Source organism: Thunnus maccoyii, chromosome 16 (assembly GCF_910596095.1).
Source record: "Thunnus maccoyii chromosome 16, fThuMac1.1, whole genome shotgun sequence".
Lineage (NCBI taxonomy): Eukaryota > Metazoa > Chordata > Actinopteri > Scombriformes > Scombridae > Thunnus > Thunnus maccoyii.
The window spans coordinates 7,086,699-7,109,240 of record NC_056548.1 but is presented as its reverse complement, the minus strand read 5'-3'; the positions used below and the strand labels follow the sequence as shown (position 1 = coordinate 7,109,240).

At 39.7% G+C, this 22,542-nt stretch overlaps 2 protein-coding genes across 3 annotated transcripts; both read left to right on the top strand.

Moving 5' to 3' along the window:
* Window positions 1-231: 231 nt before the first annotated feature.
* On the top strand, window positions 232-12,378 carry rbm25a (RNA binding motif protein 25a). Of its 2 annotated transcripts, none has more exons than XM_042388419.1 (18): window positions 232-400; window positions 669-792; window positions 1,095-1,144; window positions 1,361-1,531; window positions 2,178-2,235; window positions 2,505-2,665; window positions 2,792-2,986; window positions 3,108-3,191; window positions 7,131-7,399; window positions 8,328-8,439; window positions 8,566-8,655; window positions 9,134-9,207; window positions 9,312-9,462; window positions 9,629-10,037; window positions 10,132-10,436; window positions 10,540-10,638; window positions 10,847-10,894; window positions 11,921-12,378. In XM_042388419.1, exons 2-18 carry the CDS (start codon window positions 687-689, stop codon window positions 12,011-12,013), a joined length of 2,475 nt encoding a protein of 824 aa, XP_042244353.1. In that variant the 5' UTR covers window positions 232-400; window positions 669-686; the 3' UTR covers window positions 12,014-12,378. The 2 variants fall into 2 exon arrangements, with proteins under 2 accessions (XP_042244353.1, XP_042244354.1); XM_042388420.1 differs by having other exon boundaries at window positions 233-400; window positions 3,111-3,191.
* Window positions 12,379-14,338: 1,960 nt separating this feature from the next.
* On the top strand, window positions 14,339-22,244 carry slc39a9 (solute carrier family 39 member 9). The gene is made up of 7 exons (XM_042388664.1): window positions 14,339-15,132; window positions 16,666-16,774; window positions 17,914-18,117; window positions 18,482-18,550; window positions 18,843-18,928; window positions 19,059-19,193; window positions 19,710-22,244. The coding sequence occupies exons 1-7, from the start codon at window positions 15,037-15,039 to the stop codon at window positions 19,941-19,943; spliced, it is 933 nt and encodes a 310-aa protein (XP_042244598.1). The 5' UTR covers window positions 14,339-15,036; the 3' UTR covers window positions 19,944-22,244.
* The last annotated feature ends 298 nt before the right edge of the window (window positions 22,245-22,542 follow it).

Here is a 22,542-nt window from a genome sequence, read left to right as displayed (position 1 = left end):
AGAGAAACTTCAACTTTCAGCAGATGACAAACTCTGCACATACGTCTTTCTGCACAGTGAAGCTCAAACATCCAACTGTAGGAACAAGAAGAAAAACACATTTTTGAGTGGAAAGGGTCTTTAAAGACCAATCATGAGCCGAGGCAGCGGTTTCAGATCCTGCCTGAGAGACTAAACTTCGGGCAAAAAGCCTTCTGGGTCCGCTGTGATATCCCATGATTCATTTCGAAAAGAAAAGGTCCCAGTTATTTGTATCCAGGGGTTCATGAACGCACCGGTGATAATTTTTAAAGCTAACCTCTAGCGTTACGTTTTTCCGTCTACTGTATTTAATGGGCTTGTATTCGCATAACCCACAGTATTACTAGCTGCTGGTTTTTATTCATATTTGACTACACTGGTGAGTATATCCGTAACTTAAATGACCGCTTTAGCTATTGTGAACTAGCAAGGCCACAGAGTATTCGCTCGCTAGCATGAGCTAATTTAGGCAGCTAACATGGTTGATGGATGTCTACTTTTTGGACTGAGCAGGTGTCCCACCTGGCTTAGCTGGCAACATAAGTACACACTTGTGCTATCTGTGTTTAAATTCAACACTATAATGAACTCGACACTACCTAATATAAGTGCAAAAGACCCTCATGAACATCCCGTCTCCTCCATAGGTTCCTGTATTCCTCAGGATGTCATACCCTCCTCCGCTCAACCGCCAGCAGATTGGCATCCCGCAGCTTCCCCCGAGGATCCCACCTCCCCAGTATGGAGGGTTTGCACCAGCGGTCCCACCAGGTATTGAATACTGATGTGGCTGAACAGCTGTGATAACTGTGTGTCTGTAAATAAACCTGTGGGGGTCCTGTGTGTGATTTTTTAAAAGTCCCCCTCCACTTTGAAATGTGTTTTTCTTCTTGTTTTTTCAGTTGGATGTTTGAGCTTTAATATGCAGAATGATATATGTGCAGAGTTTGACACTAGAGGGCTGTTTTCACATTTATCTACTGGAAAGTGGAAAGTTTCTTTTTTTGTGTGGTTGTGATTAGTTGTATGCCGTGATAAGAGGTTTGAGTGTTTTGTTTTGTTTCTCATTCCAGGTACTCCCATGATCCCGGTTCACATGGGTGTAGTGACCCCCACCCCCACAGTGAGTTAGAAACAGTAGTTCCTACCGCTTGCCAGTTGAAGCATCAGCTGTGCTGCATGACCTGCAAATAGATACACAGTCCTCACTCATTAGGAATTCAGTTCAGTTATTATTGGTTGCTTGAAATGTTTGCACATTTTGTGGTGGTAATATATCTTATTTAATGCTCTGGAGAAGGGATACTTAAAATGTAAAATGTAATTTTCGCTGTTGCAGGTTCTTGTCCCAACGACAGTCACTGTAGCACAGAAGCCGATGGCTCCAAAAAAGGAGCCTGGCAACATCCGAGCCAAGGACACAGATGACAGCAGTGGCCCCACCACCACTGTATTTGTAGGGAACATCTCCGAAAAGGCATCTGACATGTTGGTCAGACAGCTTTTAGCGGTGAGTTGATCATACATGGACCACACCGAACTTACCAGGTTTTTGAAGAGGGTTTCACACTACAAGGTGATGTCTACACCAAGTGGAAACATAAAGTATGCTACCTCAATCTTTTGATACAATTAAAAGTGTGAGCGTATCCACTTCATCAGATGTGAGTCTTGCTCACAGTTTGTTCATTTGAAACCTCTTATTGGTCTAAAAAGAAAAAGGGTCTACATATGGACATTTTTCGCACTATTTTGTTGGATGATCAGCTTTGAATATTATATATCAGAAGAAGCAATTGCATAGATTAAGAGTTGCAAGTAGCAGTCACCACTTGCAAGATCATCATCATCAAGGTAAGCACCACCTTTTACCATATTGATTGGTTTATATGGGAAAAACCACTTGCATTGTCACGTTCACACATGACTGGTTCTGATAATAGTTGCTCACAGCACGATGCAGGTATCCATTTAAAACAGCCCTGGAACTGATGTCCCCAGGAGACATAGATACCTTTGCGCCAACTTTGTGCATTGTTGGTGAATACAGTCTTGATAAATCCATTTCTTATAATGGTGAATGGATCATTGATTATTCAGTAGCATCTCTGATGTGACATTAAACTGTTTATTTTTTCTGTCATCTTTCAATATAGAAATGCGGTATTGTTCTAAGCTGGAAGAGGGTCCAAGGTGCCTCCGGGAAACTTCAAGGTAAAAACAAAATGGGCACAACAGATTTAAACCAGTCATTTACCATCTTGTCTTTATGCGAATTCATGTTGTTTTGCACATCCCTGAGACTTCAGATACTACACTAGTGCATTACTATAATGGTTATTAGAAAGTATTGACCCCCAACAACTTCAATTACTGTGAATGTAATTACGCTTTTTTTTTTATTAAAATGAAAACTTCTGGTTCAAATCAAGTAATCAAATGTTTTGTAATTGTTTAACTTTCTTTTCTTTTACTCCTGGAAGCTTTTGGGTTCTGTGAGTATAAGGAGCCCGAATCCACACTGCGAGCCCTCAGACTGCTGCACGAGTTGCTGTTAGGTGACAAGAAACTGCTGGTCAAGGTAGACGCCAAGACTAAGGCCCAACTAGACGAGTGGAAGGCCAAGAAGAAGAGTGCCAACGGCGTACGTAGCCCTGTATACCTGCTGAATAAAAGATTAAATCAACGTTTCTGTATTGATAATGTTGTTAAAATCGGGTAGATAAGTTTGTTTCTCCCTCTTTATTATGCTTGTTTTTTAATCGTGTAGGGAGCCAGCAGTGGGTCAAAGAACGGGGATGACGATGAGGAGGAGGTTCTTGATGAAGAAACCCTGCGTCGGGACCAGGTTGTAAAGGGGGCGATCGACGTCCTCATCCGAGAGTATGCAAGTGAACTCAACGCTCCCTCACAGGACCCTGACAGTCAACCTCGCAACAAAAAGCGGAAAGAGAAGAAAGAGGAGGTATTGTTTGTATCATTTCTGAGGTGTAGACATTGTGTGGAGCAATATTTTCTTCGTATTTGTAGTAACTGCTGAGTATTTAGTGTGTTTGTTTCCTGTCTTTCTCTCTCCTTTGTGTAAGGAGGATATCAATGCCATGGAGATGGAGGATGACAAGAGAGACTTGATTTCCAGAGAGATCAGTAAATTCCGGGATACGCACAAGGTAATGTATCAAACTACTGTTATTACTCTCTAGTTTAGGTTTTGGAGAAGAACTCATTGTGTACTTAGAAAATCCTCAACAGGAAATGCATCTTTCTCCAAATTTCTATATTTTATGGAGGTAATTCCTCCATAAGACCTTTCTATTACTGTCAGATATAACATAGAGGTTCTCTATTAATATATAGATCAGTTAGTGAAATTCAAAAAGTAAAGAAATAGGACGTAATTGATATTGATTCATGCATTTTATTGTACCTGTTAAAGGCTAAATTATTATAATAATGTATCAGCCATTCATGTGGCTGTATAATAAATGTCAGTATTTCTGAATTGGGCAAAAGTTTTCATTGTTCATAATACTGATTTGAGACTAAAAGTTTGAAGCTCTTGACAAGCTAAATTCATCACACAGAGTGCATGGTCGCAATGTTAAATTCCATCTAAAGCTAATCTATTGATTAAACCCCACCAATATGGTAGAGTTCATTTGGTGACTAGAGCAAGATGAATCTCAGAATCTCAGCTTTGGAAAAAGTTGCGAGGATAGGATGTAAGTATGATCTTTCATTTCTTCTTAATTCATGTTGGGCGCTCCCTTCTGGAGGGTTTGCAGAGGGGCAACTGGCTCTCAGTTCACCTTTTTTATTATTTTGATTTAGGAAACTATTAGCACGTACATGTTGACTTGTGAAACAAAGCACCACTGATAGTAGTGCTGGAAGTAGAACGGACAAATTGCCAGTGATGATAACATGTTGTCACCCTCAATCAGGTCTGAAAAGGCTGGGCAGCTCAGTCAACCTCTGCAGGTCCTCAGACAATAAATTATGTGTTTGAAGAACACACACAGACTGAATGATCCTAACCACTGCAGTAGTTTGAACTGCAGCCTGTATTATTAAAGCAGGGAGCGCCCTTTCACAGCACTCTGTGGTCTGAAGACTAACAAGGCAAGTTCTTGTTATATTTCTTTTCTTTTTTTTCCCTCTCATGTTTCTCTTGATTTTGTTTCCAAACATTTGTTTACTTTTCTTTCCTTCTGCTCTATGTCTTTGTGACTCCACCCCTCCCCTTAGTCTAACAATGAGAGAAGAAGAATATAAATGAAACATGAGTGTATTAGTGAATCACTGTAGGGTTATTTAGCTGCTGCACGGAGGGAGACACAACAATGTAAACACCTCATGGAACCAGACGTTACCTCTGAAAGTTTTCAAACTCTGCTACATAGCGGATCATATCAGGATGAACACTCATTTGTAGCATTAACAGTGATTGTGTACAAGGAGGTTCTGTGATCACCTGTTAGCACCTTGATGTTTGACATTCAAAAGCAGTTTGAGAAAATCGAGCCAGAAAAGTGTCAATAAATAAAGCTAAAGCTAAGCTAAATCATTTAATATGTGAAGAGGAGCTGATGTAAAAACCATTGCAGAATATACCAAAATACAAACGTCAACAACTGCCATCAACAAACAGGAACAACACTCTGCACACTAAACAACGAGGCTCGCCACTCAGTACAATCCACCTGCATATTTGAAATAAATTATGAACTTTAAAGCAGTACTACAACTAAATTAGCAATTTTCCACCACATTGTGGAATATTAGAACAAGAGGTAAGTTTCGGGTTGATTAGAGGTTACAGAACTCAGCCAGAGAGTTAATAGACAAGTTGACAGATACTTTTCCAGCTGTATTAAACCCCTCACACCAGATACAAATAGCTAGCTAGTAGATAACTAGTAGCTCATGTAGAGGAGGTAGTTCAGACCGCTTTCCACCTTTCCTCCTTTTTGTTTTTGTTGATCACTCATCAGCTGTTCGACCCACATTTCCAACAGTGTTCTTTGAACATTATAAACCAGTTAGGATATGAATAACTGGTAGACATTTGTTAGGACTGGTTTTGTGAGGACTGTTTGAACTGTGGGTCTGACTCTGCTGAGATTTATAACATTTAATGGGTTGGAGAGGCCAGAGAGAGAGACACAAGACAACCTACAGGTAAGACTGCTTCACTAATTTCCTTTTGCCAAAATGAAATGCAGTATCTGTTTTTTTTTTCTTTCTTTTTTTCCAACAATGAATTTGAAAAGAAGTTGCTATTGATGTTTAGATGAATTGCTTCACAGGTATCATTTGGACGTTTTTATTTTGACTTTTACATTTGACCTGCTTTTCCTCCCACACGTAGCCTGTAGGATGTGTAGGGGCAGAGAAGCACTGAAACCGTAGTTCATCACCTGTAAGTTGCACACCAATAGCTCCGAAACGCTCTGTTGAAAAATGCCATGATTTTTATGCCAGCTAGTTAGAATGTGGAAAAGAGGTAAATGTTTCGTGTTTTATGTAGATTCACCTTCAACATGTGCACAGATCTTTTGAAATGTCCAGATATTCTTGCATAAATAAGAAAAAACTATTGGAAATCTGCAAACACAAAGCTGCAGTTTTTGCTCAAAGAAAGATATTTTTGCACAAGGTAACTGGTGCTGAACATATCAGCAGAATAAGTAGTATTATTTCTCCCATTGCACAACTTTCAAGTGTTTTATGCTGGAAAATGGATAAAAAAAAAAAATCCATATGTTTCAATTATATATTATAGACCAAAAAAAAGTTTTCCTGCGTTATAATGTAGTCCCGGTTTCTGGATCTGTCACTCTGCTGCGTACTGAACTCCCAGTCTGGCACTGCTCCCCTGCATCTCAGATGACCATGTAGAAACCACACGGGACACGGCAGCTGATTATGTAATTCACTTAGTTGGGCCATTTGCCATGTTAAGCTCGAGCTTGTTTTAATCCACTTGGCACACATAGATAAGACCAAACCAGGGCATTATATAGTGGTAATCTTGAGTGTATAGTTAGAAGTTTGTAAACCTGTTGACCCGATGGTTTAAAATTAACTCGGTGGACACTTTTTTATTTTAAGTGTGCTTTATTACAATATATGTGTTTTGTAGCTTTAGTAGCCCAACTTTGAATTAAACCCTTAAAGTGAATGAATCATAAAGCTGAGTACATAAAGTTAATGTGTATTCAGACTTCAAATCTCCTCTGCAGTGTGTGTGTGTGTGTGTGTGTGTGAGATAGTTAGAACCACCTCTATATGTAGTGGTGCTACATCAGGTCAAACATTATGTATTTTAACATACAGTATCTCTTGCATCACGTCAAGTCTATCACATTTCGGCATTTCCCTGAGTGCACATCGATTGGACGGATATGGGCTTGACCGATACATATTTGCCTACAGCTAAGTTTTTATTGGAATGGCCTCTTATTACATCAGAGCATAATCTCAGATCACCATAGAGCACATAGTTACTGCAGAGGACGAGTCGACCTGTTACATATGAAAAAAAAAAGCTAATTCAATATCAGTATATGTTAGAGAGGGGCTGAATGATGTAGACAGCACAGGAAATGATCTATCTAACAACAATTTGATGTAACAAAAATACAATAATGTAAATGTGTAGAGCCAAAAATTACAGAAACGTTTTATTGGTGGACGGTTTAAACCTACAGTGTATGGTTTAAACTTCTACTTTTGCTGTAACCCCTTTCTATAAGAACAGATAGCCTTAGATTTTTAGGTATCTTTCAAGAATGAACTGCAATTTGTGGTTTTAAGTGTGTCCGGAATTGAGCAGTATCTTCATTAAACTTGCTCAAGCAGCAGACCACTCTTCCTGGAGGAAACATCAGGGCTAGGAGGACGTCCTCACTTGCAGAAGGCAACCACTCCAAAGCAATGATTCATGGCAGTATGTGAGCATGTCCGGCCCAGGGTGTCTAAACCATTTTTCACACTATCGTGCTGATAACCTGTGTATTTATGTATTTTTTTAGTATGATGGTCTTAATAATATTTTAAATGTAGTAACACATTTCCCCCCATTTCTTCCTGTTGGGCTCCTGCAGAAACTCGAAGAGGAAAAAGGAAAGAAAGAAAAGGAGCGACTGGAGATCGAGAGGGAAAGGAGAGAGAGGGACAAAGAGCGGGAGCGCGAGAGGGAGCGCCGCGACCGTGAGAAAGAGAAGGAGAGGGAGAGGGAGAGGGACAAGGAGCGGGAAAGAGACCGAGATCGCGACAGGGAAAGGGAGAGAGACCGCGAACGGGAGAGGACGAAGGAGAGGGAGCGGGAGAGGGAGAGGAGTCGAGACGTCAGCGAGGGCCGCAGCAGGTCGAGGTCAGTGGGAGGCCTGTGATGTCACACTCGATGTCTCAGTCATGCAGTTCAAAACACATGACTCATTCTGACTCTGCTGTGTGTTGTTGTGTATAAAACCATCTTACTGACTAGTCTGATAGAGGAGCCGTGATTAAACAAACAAACCACTCAAACTGTTTCAGTTGTGTATAATGAACCAACTGGCTTTGTTGTCCGATGACTTCTCTAGAGAAAGAAAATAAGATATTTGAAATTATAAAGTTGGAGCACTCTTGTCTTTCCAACACAACAAAATACTCTCTCGTCTAATTTTGATTAAATTTCTAAAGGGGTTGGCCACATCTTTTGTAATAAATCAGTCGCCAGATTGAATTACCATTATGTTTTCATTCAAGTTTCAATGTTGTATTTATTTATTCATCTTATTGAATCCCTGAAAACACTCAGAGATGTGGACAGAATCATGTTTATAATCCAGCAGCCATGGTAAATAGTCATTTTTATGGCTTTTTCTTACTGTGACATATGCAGAGTTTTTGTTATGATGCATAAACGGGGATGGACAGTAGTAGAAACAACTTTTGAATTAAATGCAGGAAAATTCAACAGAACCAAAATTGTAGCTTCCAAAATGACTGTAGAGTTCAGTTCCCTCTCAAACAGTCTCAACAAAGTGTGTCTTCATAAAGGTAGTTGACAAAGCGATCTCATCTTTGATAAACTCAATATATAAAGGTAATATATTCATTCCAGTGCTGTTCTATTGGATTGCATTAGATTTAGTAAATACCTGACATTCAGTGTATACAAATCTGGCAGCTCATTTAACTGTGATATAATGAAACTACAAAAGTAAAGTGCCAAAGTGCAGCAAGATAAATAAATGCATGACTTAAACTTAATGATAATGTTTAAATCAGACTAACATAGATAACGTCTTGTGCAGAGAGAGAACCAGAGAGGATAAAAAACGTGACCGTGAAGAAGATGAGGAGGACGTGTATGAACGGAGGAGACTTGAGAGGAGGCTCAGAGACAAGGAGGCTGCATACCAGGAGGTACTAACACCTCAAACCTGTCATGTTTTATCATTAGTTTAAAATAAATGATACAATTTACACAAAGGCTGAATTCACTGATAGTGTGATTCTGTGATGGTTAAATTATTTTTCGTCCTCTTAAAGCGCCTAAAAAACTGGGAGATCCGGGAGAGGAAGAAGGCTCGCGACTACAGCAAAGAAATGGAGAGAGAAGACGAGCGGCGTCGTGAAATGGTAGATACATGAATGCATACCATGCCTGGATCAAATTGTCATGAAATAATTACTACAATTTGTTTTAGATATCTAGAATGACAGATTTAAGATGATTATATAGAGAAGCATGGAAAGTTGCTTTTGTTTTAATAAAAACATATAAATAAATTGTGATAGACAGAACTCCACCTTTAACTGCAAGTAGGGTCAAATGGGTACTAGGAAATAAAGTTTTTGTTAACCATAACTTTCTTAATTAAATAGTTTAATTGATGGGAAAAACTAACAGTCACAGGATTCGGGAATAAAAGTAAACATGTTAAAACATATTTTAAAAAAGCTAATTCAAGCAAAATACACAGAACAACACTGATTATATAAACATGCTGCCGGCAGTTTTAACAACTGAAAATGTAGGAATGTGAAGTAGATGACTGGATGACTAATAGGTAAAGATTTCCTTACAATTTTTACATGTTAACAAATTTAAATTCAGATGAAAGAAGCCAAAAGACTGAAAGAATTCCTTGAAGATTATGACGACGACAGAGACGACCCAAAATACTACAGGTGATTATCTTTATGGACATTTATCAGTGCTGGGAATACACTTTTTTTTTTTTTTTTTTTTTTGGCATTTTTCATTACATCACTTGTTCTTATTGTCCTCTCAGGGGCAGCGCTCTGCAGAAGCGACTTCGTGACCGAGAAAAGGAAACAGAATTGGACGAGCGAGACCGGAAGAGAGAGAAAGAGGAACTGGAGGAGATCAGACAGAGGCTTCTAGCTGAAGGTCACCCCGACCCTGATGCTGAGTTGCAGAGGGTGAGTCCACATAAACAAAAACATTATCTCTCACGAGTTCTATTCTTTGATCCGTCTTTCTGCGTTGCCTTTCTTCCTTTTTGTGATCGTGCATCTGTTCCTGACACACAAATTGATCTGTTTCTCAAACTCGTGTCTTCTGTCAACGTGTCGGGTATTTTGGTAGATGGAGGAGGAGGCAGAGCGGAGACGGCAGCCCCCTCTGAAACTTGAACCCGAGGAGGATGTAAACCAGGAGAAGGCTCACAGGGACTGGGATCGGGAGAAGAGAGGGTCAGCGAGGCCCGCAGAGCCGACGCCTAGAGGCCCCCAGCCGCATTCAGACGACGACGTAGAGGAAGGCGAGGAGGATGACTATCACGATGGGGAGGACTCACAAGAGGCAAAGCCGCACCTCAAACCCATCATGCGACCAATCACTACTGCTCCCTCGGTGTCCTCCGCCAGTGGGAACGCGACTCCAAACACGCCCGGCAACGAATCTCCCTGCGGCATCATCATTCCAGGCGAGAACACTCCCGAGGTCCAACCTCCCGAGGAACACCGGCCCAAGATCGGCCTCAGTCTCAAACTGGGTGAGTATATTAGCAAACTGTGTGTGCAAAATGTTTTTAGCGTTGTTGCTTTGTGCCAGAATCAACTGGTTTTCCACCTTATTTTCTACTCCAGGCGCCACCAACAGCCCCAGTCAGCTCAACGTCGGAAAGCGAAAGAAACTGGCGACTGTGGAAAGTGTTTTCAACAAGTTTGACGATGAGGAGGCTGACGAGCAGCCCCGCAAAAGGAAACTGGTTCCACTTGACTACGGCGACGACGATAAGAGTTTGGGGCTGGACGGCGCAGAGATTTCAGGGGCCAAAGGCAGCATCAACACAGAGGAGAAACGCAAGCACATTAAGAGTCTTATAGAGAAGATCCCCACCGCCAGGCCTGAGCTCTTCTCCTACCCGCTGGACTGGACGATGGTTGATTCGGTAAAGATTTGGATTTTCATCTTTTTTATTAACTTCATACATATTTTTTGTCATTCAGTAATTGAAAAGTAAACCATTTTTTATGCTGATGTTCTTTCTGTAGACTCTGATGGATCGCCGCATTAGACCATGGATCAATAAGAAGATTATTGAATACATTGGTGAAGAGGAACCCACTCTGGTTGATTTTGTCTGTTCAAAGGTTAGTGATGATTTGTCTTATATGAAAAAACTCTTGTCAGTTAAATTATTTAAGTTTCAGACTGTTGTTACCTGTAATTTAAAATGCTGGTCTCTTTGGAAAATAGAAGGCTTCTGATTATATTCGTTTCGTTTCGTAACTCCTTAAATTTTCTCTGCGTAAAGAAGTTTGTGGTATTTTAACTGAATATTTTGTATTTTCTCTCCAGGTGATGGCACACAGCACTCCTCAAGGTATTCTTGATGATGTTGCCATGGTAAGTTGAAATTGGTTGCATCACAGAGCCAAAGTCTGTTTAAATTGATCTTTTTGAATCTGATGTGATGACACTGCCAGCTTTAATTAAATTCATACTTCTTAATTAGGCAAGTAGTTGATAGAATTACACTAAAGACACATACTTAATGATACATCACATTGCCCAGATGAACAACCTTAAATGAATTATTGCCCTTTTTTTTATCATTTGACTTTGAGCAGTATAAAATGTGCTCACAGTGCATCAGCTGAAGTTACTTTTAAGAAGGGTGAGCAGAACCTTGACAGTGGCAGCAGTAAAGTACGCTGACTGGCCAGTTTGTAAAAGTGCAGAGTAGCGTCAAACCCACAGAGAATTATCACCAGACTCTGTACGTCCCTTCAGCTCTCAAGAGTTTTATAGACTGTTTTGTACTATACAGCTGCAACTTCACTGTTTTAGTTCACTCTCACTGCTTTCAGTTAGTTTTCAGATGCAACAGGCAGTTTTCAGTGTAAAAGCTCTGATAAACTTACCTCGCAGCACCAAACTGTAAACGAAGTTAACTAACAGATGAACATAGTGGAGCATTTTAACAACTGAAGAGCCAGATATAGAGTTAAAAGAAGAGTGAATACTGGACTTAATATTGATCAGGTGACCAGAAACACAACTCCAAACGAATGATAATGTTGTTCCGTATATGTGTAAATAGGCAACTTTTTGCTTAGAAGTTCACCATATAAGGGGTTTCAATGCTGTTCCACTGCTGTCAAGTGGCCAAAAATCAATTAATGCAGGTTTAAACATGGCCTCATAGGCTCTATCTGTTCTCTAATTTCTCTCTTCTCTTCCCAATAAAGCAAAAATGGCAAACATATTTTAGGAATAAAGGTCCTGTCTGAAGCAGCCTCATCTAGCTTCAATATTAATGAACAGATTCATCCAAACACTATAAAGATGAGATAATCATTTACAGTAACTTTGATATATAGCAAGATTCATTGCATGCGCTATTTGTCTAACCTGACTGTTTGTGTTTAGGTTCTGGATGAAGAAGCAGAAGTCTTCATAGTAAAAATGTGGAGGCTGTTGATATACGAAACAGAAGCTAAGAAGATCGGACTGGTGAAATAAATACCAGACGTCTCTCTGACTGACTGACTTGGCTCACAGTTCTGCTGCCTACAGTTTCTGGTCCAGCAGACTGTAAACATGTGCCCATACACCCCTCCATTCCATCAGCAAGGAGCTGCTCGACTTGTACGTGTGTGTGTGTGTTTGGAAGGGAAAGTCTGAACTGTGAACAGAAAGGGGGTTTGCAAAAACATATTGCATGATAAAACTTTGGTTGTATGTTTTCCTTTGTTGAGGCAAAAGTCAAGTTGCATTTTTACCCATCTGTTCTCCAATAAGTTGGACACATTCTGCTTTGATTTACTGTTGTCACGTTGAGGCACTGCTCCATTGTGTGAACTAATAAATATGCTTTTTTTAGAAAATGTGTTTTTAATGTGCTGTTTACTTATATTTTGTTTACAGGTGTTTGGCTGGTTTTTAAACGCAACAGAATATTCGTATGTGCATCCACAAAACCTGAGTGGGACAGGTGTTGGATACAAAAAAAACAAGGAGTACCCACATACTGAATCAGAGCTCCCTTGATTTTATTCTTTTTGAAGTTGAAAACGTTGCAAATAAAGTAAAGGGAGCTTTTCTTGAGTGTGCAGTTACTCCTATTATCTGGTTTTAAATGCAATTGTGGTTGAAACAGATTAATTACTCCTCATCTTTAGCTGTTATGTCCTCAACTGTATTTGTGAATTTCAGAGGATTCAAAAATGCAAAGAAAAAAACCTGGAAAAAAGTCAAAGCAAACAATCAATGACAATTACTTAAACAATAATGTAGACAAAAAAGAAAAACAGAATTTTTGATTTAGACAAAGCAACAAGTTGAATATGACATTCAGATACAGTTTTAAAAGCCTTTTTAGTAGCAGGATATTTAATAGTTTTAACATAACGCTCTAATTATTTTGAGAAAACAGGAAATAATGTTTAGGCACCAGAAAAATGTATATCTGGTATTTTGGCAAATACTATAATTTTTTAAAAGTCCTCCACCACTCAAAATATGTTTTTCTTCTTGTTCCTACAGTTGAATGTTGGAGCTTCACTGTGCAGAATGATGTATGTGCAGAGTTTGACACTAGAAGGCTGTTTTACATTCATCTGCTGAAGTTTATCTGTGCTCATTGAAAATCTGAGTTTAAGGACCTACGAGCAGGATTTGTATTTGGAAGCCAATCTTGGTCCAAAATTCAATTTACACAAATGTGATGTGGAGACTTGAAGGCTCCAGTGCACAAACACTGAGAATTGACTTTTCAGTGAAATAGAGATCTTGTGTCCAGCAGTTAATCTTTTAATATAAAAAATATTTGCATATTCATAGATTCTGGATTTTTTTTAATGAAGGAGAAGGAGTAAATGCCGTTTTAAGGATTTTAAAGTTGTTATTGTGTTTTTTGTGGAAAAACCATATTAGACACACATTATTGTTCCAAGCAGAGTATTTTTATGTCTTAATACATGTCTGGAGGTGATATTTAAACAATAATGTAGACAAAAAGAAAAAACATTTGGAAGATTTTTGATTTTTTGCCAGAAAAAATAAGTATATGGTTTTTGTGTATATATTTAGCTAGTACTGTAATATAATAGACGATTGCTTGTTTTTAGACAAAATATATATCATTACATACATTAAAAATAATGAATCCAGGAAAAAATTGTTTCAAGTGTGAGAGCAGACCCCAAATGAATGTTGCAGAATTTAAAATTAGGTTTAAACTTTATCAGCCACTGCTTAAAGGATGGGTTCACAATTTTTCAAGTCTGTCTGAAAACAACAGTCAGGTGTCCCTATGATCACATTCCTCCTGTTCATACTAGATATTAAAAGATCCCCTTCAAATGTGCTTTCAATGTAAGTGATGGAGGCCAAAATCACAGTGTGTCCACACAGTCATTTTGTGCAAAGCTTCATTTAAAACTTTATCTGAAGCTTATATGAGGCTTCAGAAGTCTGGAATAGTCATATCAAATGGATATGGATTCCCTCTTTGTGTTTCCTCAGACAGTGTTTCCCTGTTGAACTGCGGTGGAAGTACAGTAACAAAAAGGACTTTGACACTATAAAGACCAACACTGAAAGATATGTACTTGATTTGACTAATTGGGACGGCTCTTCAGATAAACTTTTAAATGCATTTCCCCCCCATCACTTACATTGTAAGTGCATTATGAAGGGATCTTCTCATGGCCAATATAAACAGGAGGAATCATAATGGCAAGAAAAAAAAATCTATTTTAATGTTTATTAAAATAGGCTCCTGACTGTTTTGAAAAACTTGAAACTTGAAAAACTGTGAACCTATCCTTTAAACTGGATAACATTTGTGAATGACCTAATATGACTTATGCTTGCTTGTCTTTATTCGGGATCAGATATTTATGGGGTAACATCCAAATATTCGTTGAGTGCAAATGTGCAACATGGACATTAGAGTATACAGTTACATCTCAAAAAAAAAAAGAGAAAGACATCATTTCCTCTCCTCCAGTGAATCTCATTGAGACGTGGCAGGTTTGTCTCGACAGGTTGAGTGAATGAAGCGTGACCCGGAAACACTTTGATCGGCACCAAACAAGAAGGATGTTCAGTTAGCCAGTTTCTTAGGCTCACCAAGTCTGGAAGTTGTGATGTTATTTATGACAACTACAGCTGGAAGAAATTATGCAGGATGTCGTCAGTTTGGACGTAAAGGTTAACGCGTCAGGGTTCTTTATTTTGTGAATTTTGAGAGCCGAACAGTATTACCGAAGCTAGTTAGCTTAGCTTGGCTAACGTTACCGAGGCCAGAGGCTGTAACGTCTGTTTAGTTAACGTGGATGTTTGGTGGCAAGCTGCTCTGCAGCAAACGAGGGGAGCTGACGTTTTGTTAAATTAACCGTTACTGCCAACTAACAGCTAACAGTTTGGGGTATGTTATGTAACTTGACGAGCACGAATAAAAGTCCGTGTTAACAGAGAAGTGAGGTGGCAGTTGATGGTTTAGCTTAGCAGTGTTATTAGCCAAAGAGAAAAGTGCAGCCATGGACGATTTTAGCTCGATCAGCCTGTTGTCCCTTGCGATGTTGGTGGGATGTTATGTGGCCGGGACGATACCTTTGGCTGTCAACTTTTCAGAGGTAAGTTTCTAACATTCACAAGCTTTTTTCACAAAGTGCTTCCTGAAGGCTTGCACAGTTAAAGGACGGGTTCACATTTTTTCCAAGTCTGTCTTAAAACAATAGTTAAGTGCCCAAATGTACGGAAGCCGAGAGCGGCCGTGTTTGTAAGTATTATTTTTTCAGTGCCATTATCTAGAGATCACAAGTTAATTATTTGGTTACCTCGAGATAATCAACCCGTTATCATGGGACTACAAAAGGTTGTGTCCTCTCATTACCTATAATGTTTATCAGAGATCAGGAGCGCCATGCCAGCATGCACAGATGGCGTCTTGACAACTGTAAGCAACTGATTTAAGCTCCAAATGTAAGATCAAGGAGTACCCATCATTATTATTAACAGCACCTTTATTAATGACATCTGTGTCATGGCCAAATGGCAGGTTAATTAACTCCTGGTCATAATATGATGGGATGTTTCATGTAGGAGAAGTACCAAACAATACTGTTCAAGCACTTTCATTTCATTAGACTAAATGAGAGAGAGGAAAGTGGGGTGGAGAGAGGGAATAAGAACCGACATATGACAGATCTGAACCCATGTCCTTAAAAACCACCCGAAGGCTTCTTGTGCTTGATCTAAAGAGATGAGCTATCCATGTGAGGAAGGCATGGAGAGGAGAAGACGGGAACGAACAAATGAGGATGAGCTTCTCCTGTGATGAAGTCTTGTGATAAATTATTTTGAGAAATCAGCCTTTTGTTTTCTTGTGATAAATTAACTTGTGATGTCGAGGTAAAGGCATTAACAAGATAATTGCAAGCATGGCTGTTCTTGGCTTCTGTACAAATGAACATTAAAATAGTTTTCTCTTGCTGTAATCATTCCTCCTGTTCATACTGATCGTTAGAAGATCCCTTCATAATGCACTTACAATCTAAGTGATGGGGGACAAAATCCACAGTCCTCCTTCTGTGCAAGAATGTATTTAAAAGTTAATCTGAAGCTAATATGAAGCTTCAGTCGTCCAAATTAGTCAAATCAAGTAGATATTTTTCAACATTACAGTCTTTTTAGTGCCAAAGTCCCTCTTTTTCTTACTATACTTCCACCGCAGCTCAACAGGAAAACACAGAGAATCGAGTAGGTTTGCACATGATGTTGGAATTTAATGCTAAAAAGATTACAAATGTGGCAAATATCCTTTTGATAAGACTAACTCAGACTATGTGGACACACTGGATTTTGTCCCCCATCACTTACATTGAAAGCACATTTTTAAGAGGATCTTTAAATGGCAAATATGAACAGGAGGAATGATTACAGCGAGGAAAACCTCTTTCACTTGAAAAATCGTGAATCCAACCTTTAAGCTAACTGAGGCAATAGCCCACATTTCCAGTTTTACAGAGAGGTGAAAGTTTATCTCGATCGGTGATTGCATTATAACCTCTCAAATGCTATCAGATAATCAAGTCAACATGTTGTGTTTGTAGGGCATGTAAACAATGAGTAAGAAGCTCTAAATGTGACTGGTTTTGTTTGATCAGGAGAAGCTGAAGCTGGTCACTGTGCTGGGAGCAGGGCTGCTCTGTGGGACCGCACTCGCTGTTATCATTCCTGAAGGGGTCCACGCACTTTATGAAGAAATCCTTGAGGGTAGAGTACACCAAAGAAATACATTCCCCAGATTTTTTTTTCCACAACTTTTGTTTGTTCAAAGCAAACCTGCCTGGTTCCAGTTCACATTTGAAGGTGGTCTTTCATAACACTGAAAGCAACATAAGTCAGTAAAAAGACAGGAATATTGTCTGTAGGGCTGCTAATATATTTAATCTATCTGATCCTTTCATCTATAAAATGTCAGTTAATACTGAAAATTGTGTCACAATTTCCACAAAATATACACAAAGATATTTAATTTACAATTATACAGTAAAGAGAAAAGCAGCAAATCTTCACATTTGAAAAGCTGGAATTTAGAGAATGTTTGGTATTTTTGTTTGATTTGACTTGAACGATTGATCAATTATCAATTTCACCTGGTTGCTCAGTTATTCAACAAGTGACAGTACTTGGAGATTTTATGGCATTGTTTTGTAGGATATGTCCTGTGCATCTCTTGAAGGCGGACGTCCTGGTGGCCTTGGGGTTAGAGCTGAAATGAATTTTCTGTCAATTGACTAATTGATTAATCTACAAGTATTTTGATAATCAGTTAATTGTTAAAGTTATTTGTCAAGCTTCTCCAATCAGAGGATTTGCTTCTTTTCTCTGTTTTATGTCACTGTAAGCTGAATTTCTTTGGGTTTTCTTTGGGATGTTGGTCGACAAAACAAGCAATTTGAAGATGTTATCTTGAACACTGGGGAATCGTGTTTGACCTTTTTCACTATTTTCTGACATTTTATAGACAAAATCAGGATTAAGAGGAAAACAAATTAAGGCAGATTAATTGATAATGAGCCCTTCCAGTGATTTGAGTCATCCCTCTAACTCTCCTCACTTCCTGTCAGCTCTCTACTGTATGCTGTCCAAAAAATGCCACCAAAAATTCTTTCAAGTCTTTAAAGGATCTTTTGACAGAGATTTAGAGTATAGAGCATGAAGGCATCTACTGTAACTTGGCAGCAACTGATTCAGACCGCAACAGTCTGAATCCTCTTCAAATAGAGCAAAGTTCGACTAACGGCAGTAAACGACAAATAGTTGAAGCATTTCTGTTACGTAACAAACTTTGTCAAACACAAACATTTGGTTTATCATCACTTACAAACCTGTGACCTGTGTATTCACAGGAGGACACCACAGTCACGGCCAGGTTGGGGTTTTGGAGGTGTCCGAGACAAAAGTCGAAGGAGATGCAGGCTTGGGCGAGAGCGGGAAACACGAGCACAGTCACGAGCAGCTCCACGCCTGCATCGGAGTGTCTCTGGTCCTGGGCTTCGTCTTTATGCTGCTTGTGGACCAGATAGGAAGTTCTCATGTGCATAACACTGAAGGTGAGTACTACAAGGGAAATAAAAGCACAAAGATTAAAGCATCCAAAGCACGTAGGACCTGAGTGTCTGTGTGGTGACTTAGTTGGCGGGGAAATGAGGCTGGGTCATTAGCCTTGAGGTGATAATCTCCTTTGGAAGAAAATTATCTCATTGAATTAAACCCAAAACACCTCCAGATGGCTTAACTGCAAATTCTCTTCTCCCAGATGCACCCACGCTCAGCACCGAACAATTTCAGAGGGTTTTTTTGAGCAGCGAATGCTCCGCAAACAAAGTCTGCCAACGTGTGATGCTACACATTCTTACTCAGTGTGGAGATGCTGTGTTGTCGCTCACATGTATTATTATATTTTGTCTGATTCAGATCCAGAGTCCGCAAGGGTCACCAACTCAAAAATTACCACCACCCTGGGTCTCGTGGTCCACGCTGCCGGTGGGTTCGACTCTCCGTCACACTAAAATCACACAGCAATATAGAAGAGTTGTCCTTGTAACTAGATTTATTTTTATTTCTTTGACCTTTTTTTCTTACTTTTCATTTACTCATGAATCTTATTTTTTGAGTCCTGCTGTTGGGAAAATTAAAATACAAAGGTGATTGTTTAGAGCTTAACAGTAACAGTCACTCTTTTTTTCAGTATTAGATCCAAAATGTTGACGATATCATTGTACTAATGACCAAATATTAAATAATATATCTCAGCAACTCTGTCTTTTGTCTGCAGCTGATGGAGTGGCACTAGGAGCTGCTGCCTCAACCTCTCAGACCAGCGTTCAACTCATTGTCTTTGTAGCAATCATGCTGCATAAGGTGATAATGGTTTATATCTTGTAAAGCAATGTAGATCTATGAGATGCATATATATACAAATGAAACCTGTGTGGCTGCAGTATGTTGTAAATGTGGAACTATGTTAACCCAGCTGTTCTCTCGTCTGCAGGCTCCTGCAGCGTTCGGCCTGGTGTCGTTCCTGATGCACGCCGGGCTCGAGAGGAACCGCATCCGCAAACATCTCCTGGTCTTCGCCCTGGCAGCGCCCGTCCTCGCGATGCTCACTTTTCTAGGCCTCAGTCAGGTAACTGCTGAAAAAATGTACTGTATGTGATAAAGAGTTGGCTTTTTTTCATAAAATAAAAATAGGAATATTCTCACAATTTCTGTGTTTGGAATGAATTAGTTTTTTTCAGAGCAACGAATTGCAGCCCTCTCTTGGAAGTACATTGCTTACAACATCGTCTGTTATCTTAAGGATCTGTATATTTTGAAAGAGTTTCCAGCCTGAGGCACACTGGCAGTCATCTCCTCAGATTGTGTTGAACAATGAACGTGACTCAGTCAAATAGAAGGCAGGGTGTTGCTTTAGAAAACCAGTCTGACTGGTAGGAGTCCATAATCCTCCACAAGAGACATATAACAGACCTGTTTGAGATGAATAGATTCAATTTCATTAGCCATAAAATGTCCAGATGAAATTAAATAAAGGATGCGTTTCAACAACAGGCTGCCCATCAGAAAGAAAATGTTTTTTTGTGTCTCAAATCTTCAGTCAGACATGTTGCCCAACAGTCGTTTTTGTTTCTTCCACCCTCAGAGCAGCAAGGAGGCCCTGTCAGACATCAACGCCACCGGTGTTGCCATGCTCTTCTCTGCCGGCACCTTCCTCTACGTGGCCACCGTCCACGTCCTCCCTGAGGTGGGGGGCACCGGCCACAGCCACGCTCCCGCAGGAGGCAACGGAGGGAAGGGACTGAGCAAGGTGGAGGTGGTAGCTCTGGTGCTGGGCTGCCTCATACCTCTGGTGCTGTCCGTCGGTCACCACCACTAGACTCAGAGCTCAGGAGTAGAGAAGAAAGAAGCGGAAAACAAAGACTTCAAACATTGTGGATCTACATGTCTTATTGCTTGTTGTTTGCTGATGTACCTCGTGGATCAGGCTGGTGGACTTCTTACGACTCGGAGATGAACTTGAAACAGGGAATGAATAATGTTAGGGAAATCAGAGTTGCTGCAGTGACAACCAAGGCACACAATGATGCTTATTTCTGCCGACACAACACTTTACAGCTCCAGTTTGTGTCCGTTTATTCCATCAGAAATCTTTTTTTTTTTTTTTAGATTTTGAGGCATTTTTATGCCTTTATTGGATAGAAACAGTTTAGATATGACAGGAATAAAGAGACGGGGAATGACATGCAACAAAGGTCCGCTGCTGGAGTCGAACTGCAGATGTTGCGTTTACGTGGCAAGCGTCTTAACCAGTAGACTACCGGGGCGCGCCAGAAATCTTTTCTTTTTTTCTTTTTTTTTTTTAAAAGAGAGGCCAGAGTGGTGAACCCTTTAGCTCAGTATATTTAGATCACTGTGGAGTTTTCAGTGTTGCATTATTGTGCTCGTCCACAGTCAGAGAACCAACCCTGATTTCATGACAGTGATGTTTTACTAGATGGCAGTTGCACAGTGAGATTTAGAATATCTTGATTGAAGTTGTGATACCAAGAAAGCAACGTAAACTCTCTTTTTTTATATATAATTGTACAGATTGTAAATCTCTTAGCAACAATCCAGACTGATTTGAACAGATTTTTCAAGTGCCATATTAGCAAGCTGAAACAGATCCATGAAGAAGAGACGGCGCCTCGAGGACTTTACAGTTTGTAGAAGACGTTCCTGACTTATTTTCTTACCTAAAAAGGTTTCTTCTCTCGCTGACAGCTGCGAGGCAGGACGAGACACTAGCCTAACCGGCCAGAAACCCGTAACAGTTTTTTTGCTTTGGCTCGTGATTTTTGTCTACCTGAGTGAGAGGTCCTGTCATGTTATAAAAATCTGTTGTGAAAAAAAAGCTGTTTTCGGTCCGACGGGAAGCCTATCTACGACATATAGTTTAAAACCACATGTTAAAGATCCAGTCAGCTCGATGCCCCGTGTGAGGATGAGACACAACCAGCCTCAATGATTCACATGAACTTTTGTCACTTTTATTTTATCGGTTGAGTTTCTGGAATGTGTTCATTTCTTTTCTGTTTTTCCTGAAGAATAATTATAAATAGAGATCACAGGAAAAAAAAAATCTGTATAGAATTGTCTTAAGTGATTGTATAGAGTGTTACTAAGCTTATTTTAAGGTGGAGGGTTATTTCAGCAGTCTGAATGAATGAATGAATGAACGAATGAATGAATTGCCTTGTAAAGAGCAAGAACCGGATGAGCTCACACTGAGGGACCATTGACGGAAATATTAGTCGTTACAGATCAGTGAGGAGATTTTGAACAAATCTTTTGTTTTTGTTTTTTTAAAGCCCTTTAGTTCTTTTACTCCCCAATTAAGTAATTAATTAATCATACCTGAGCAATAATCATACACATGAAGTCACTTCTCTGTCAGGAGTGCAGCTGATGTTTTGCCTTCATTGACAAAATATTTCTTATGTGATTGACATATCAAGATGCTCTTGAACGCAGCCCCGCCCCCCAACATCCCTCCCCGTCTCTGCTCCGGCACCGTTACAACTGTAAACGGTTGATGCATTAAAATGTACCGCTCCCTCTTCTATCAGGACACGTGGATATTGTGAGTGTGTCACTGTGCCTGCTCACAGCAGACCTCGTGTGTGTGTGTGTGTGTGTGTGTGTGTGTGTATACGTGTGTAAGTATACTGTACAGAGTTACTTCTTCCTTCCACAATCATCATGGTTTCTTGTGTGCGATGGAACTGCTTACTCACAAATACATTTTTTTTTTTTTTTAATGTGAATTTCTGGACGTGGACGGACTGTTCTGTTCAGTGCTGACACAAGAGGAGTCTCTGTTTCTTAACGGTTTACACACGACTTGTCAATTAATTCCAACTTAAATGACGAGAAGAAACCTACCGCGATGTTTTAAGCTTCCTACAAGAAGGAAAAAAGGAGTGAGTCGCATGCAGACCAGCAGCTGCATGACCGTTTTGTTTTTTATATGGGAAACTGTGTGTGCGTGCGTGTGTGTGTGTGTGTATAAAAGGGAAATCCCCCCCCCCACAGTGTTGCTTCTGGGCATGTTGGAGGACTGACCCATTATGTGTCTGTAAACATTGTTGCATCAAAACCCCTGCTGAGATTTGACATTTATATGTTACCCATCCTTTAAAAAAAACACATATTTTAAGAACTTTTCAGTTAATTCAGGGTCCACTGATAGATTAAGTATGTACATGATTTAAAACGATGAAGGAAATGTTATAAAAAGTGTCAGTTAGAATGAACTGAAATTAAAATGCAGTTTAATGATTGGTAAACTTTGCAGGAGATACCAACAGTTTAGAGAGACATGATATTGTGGCTGTTTAACATTCAAGGTCTCATGTTGCTGTCTATTGTAAACCATGTAATCACCAAATGTTCAGGTATAAATTTGATGATGATTTTTTGAAGTTTTCGGGTAA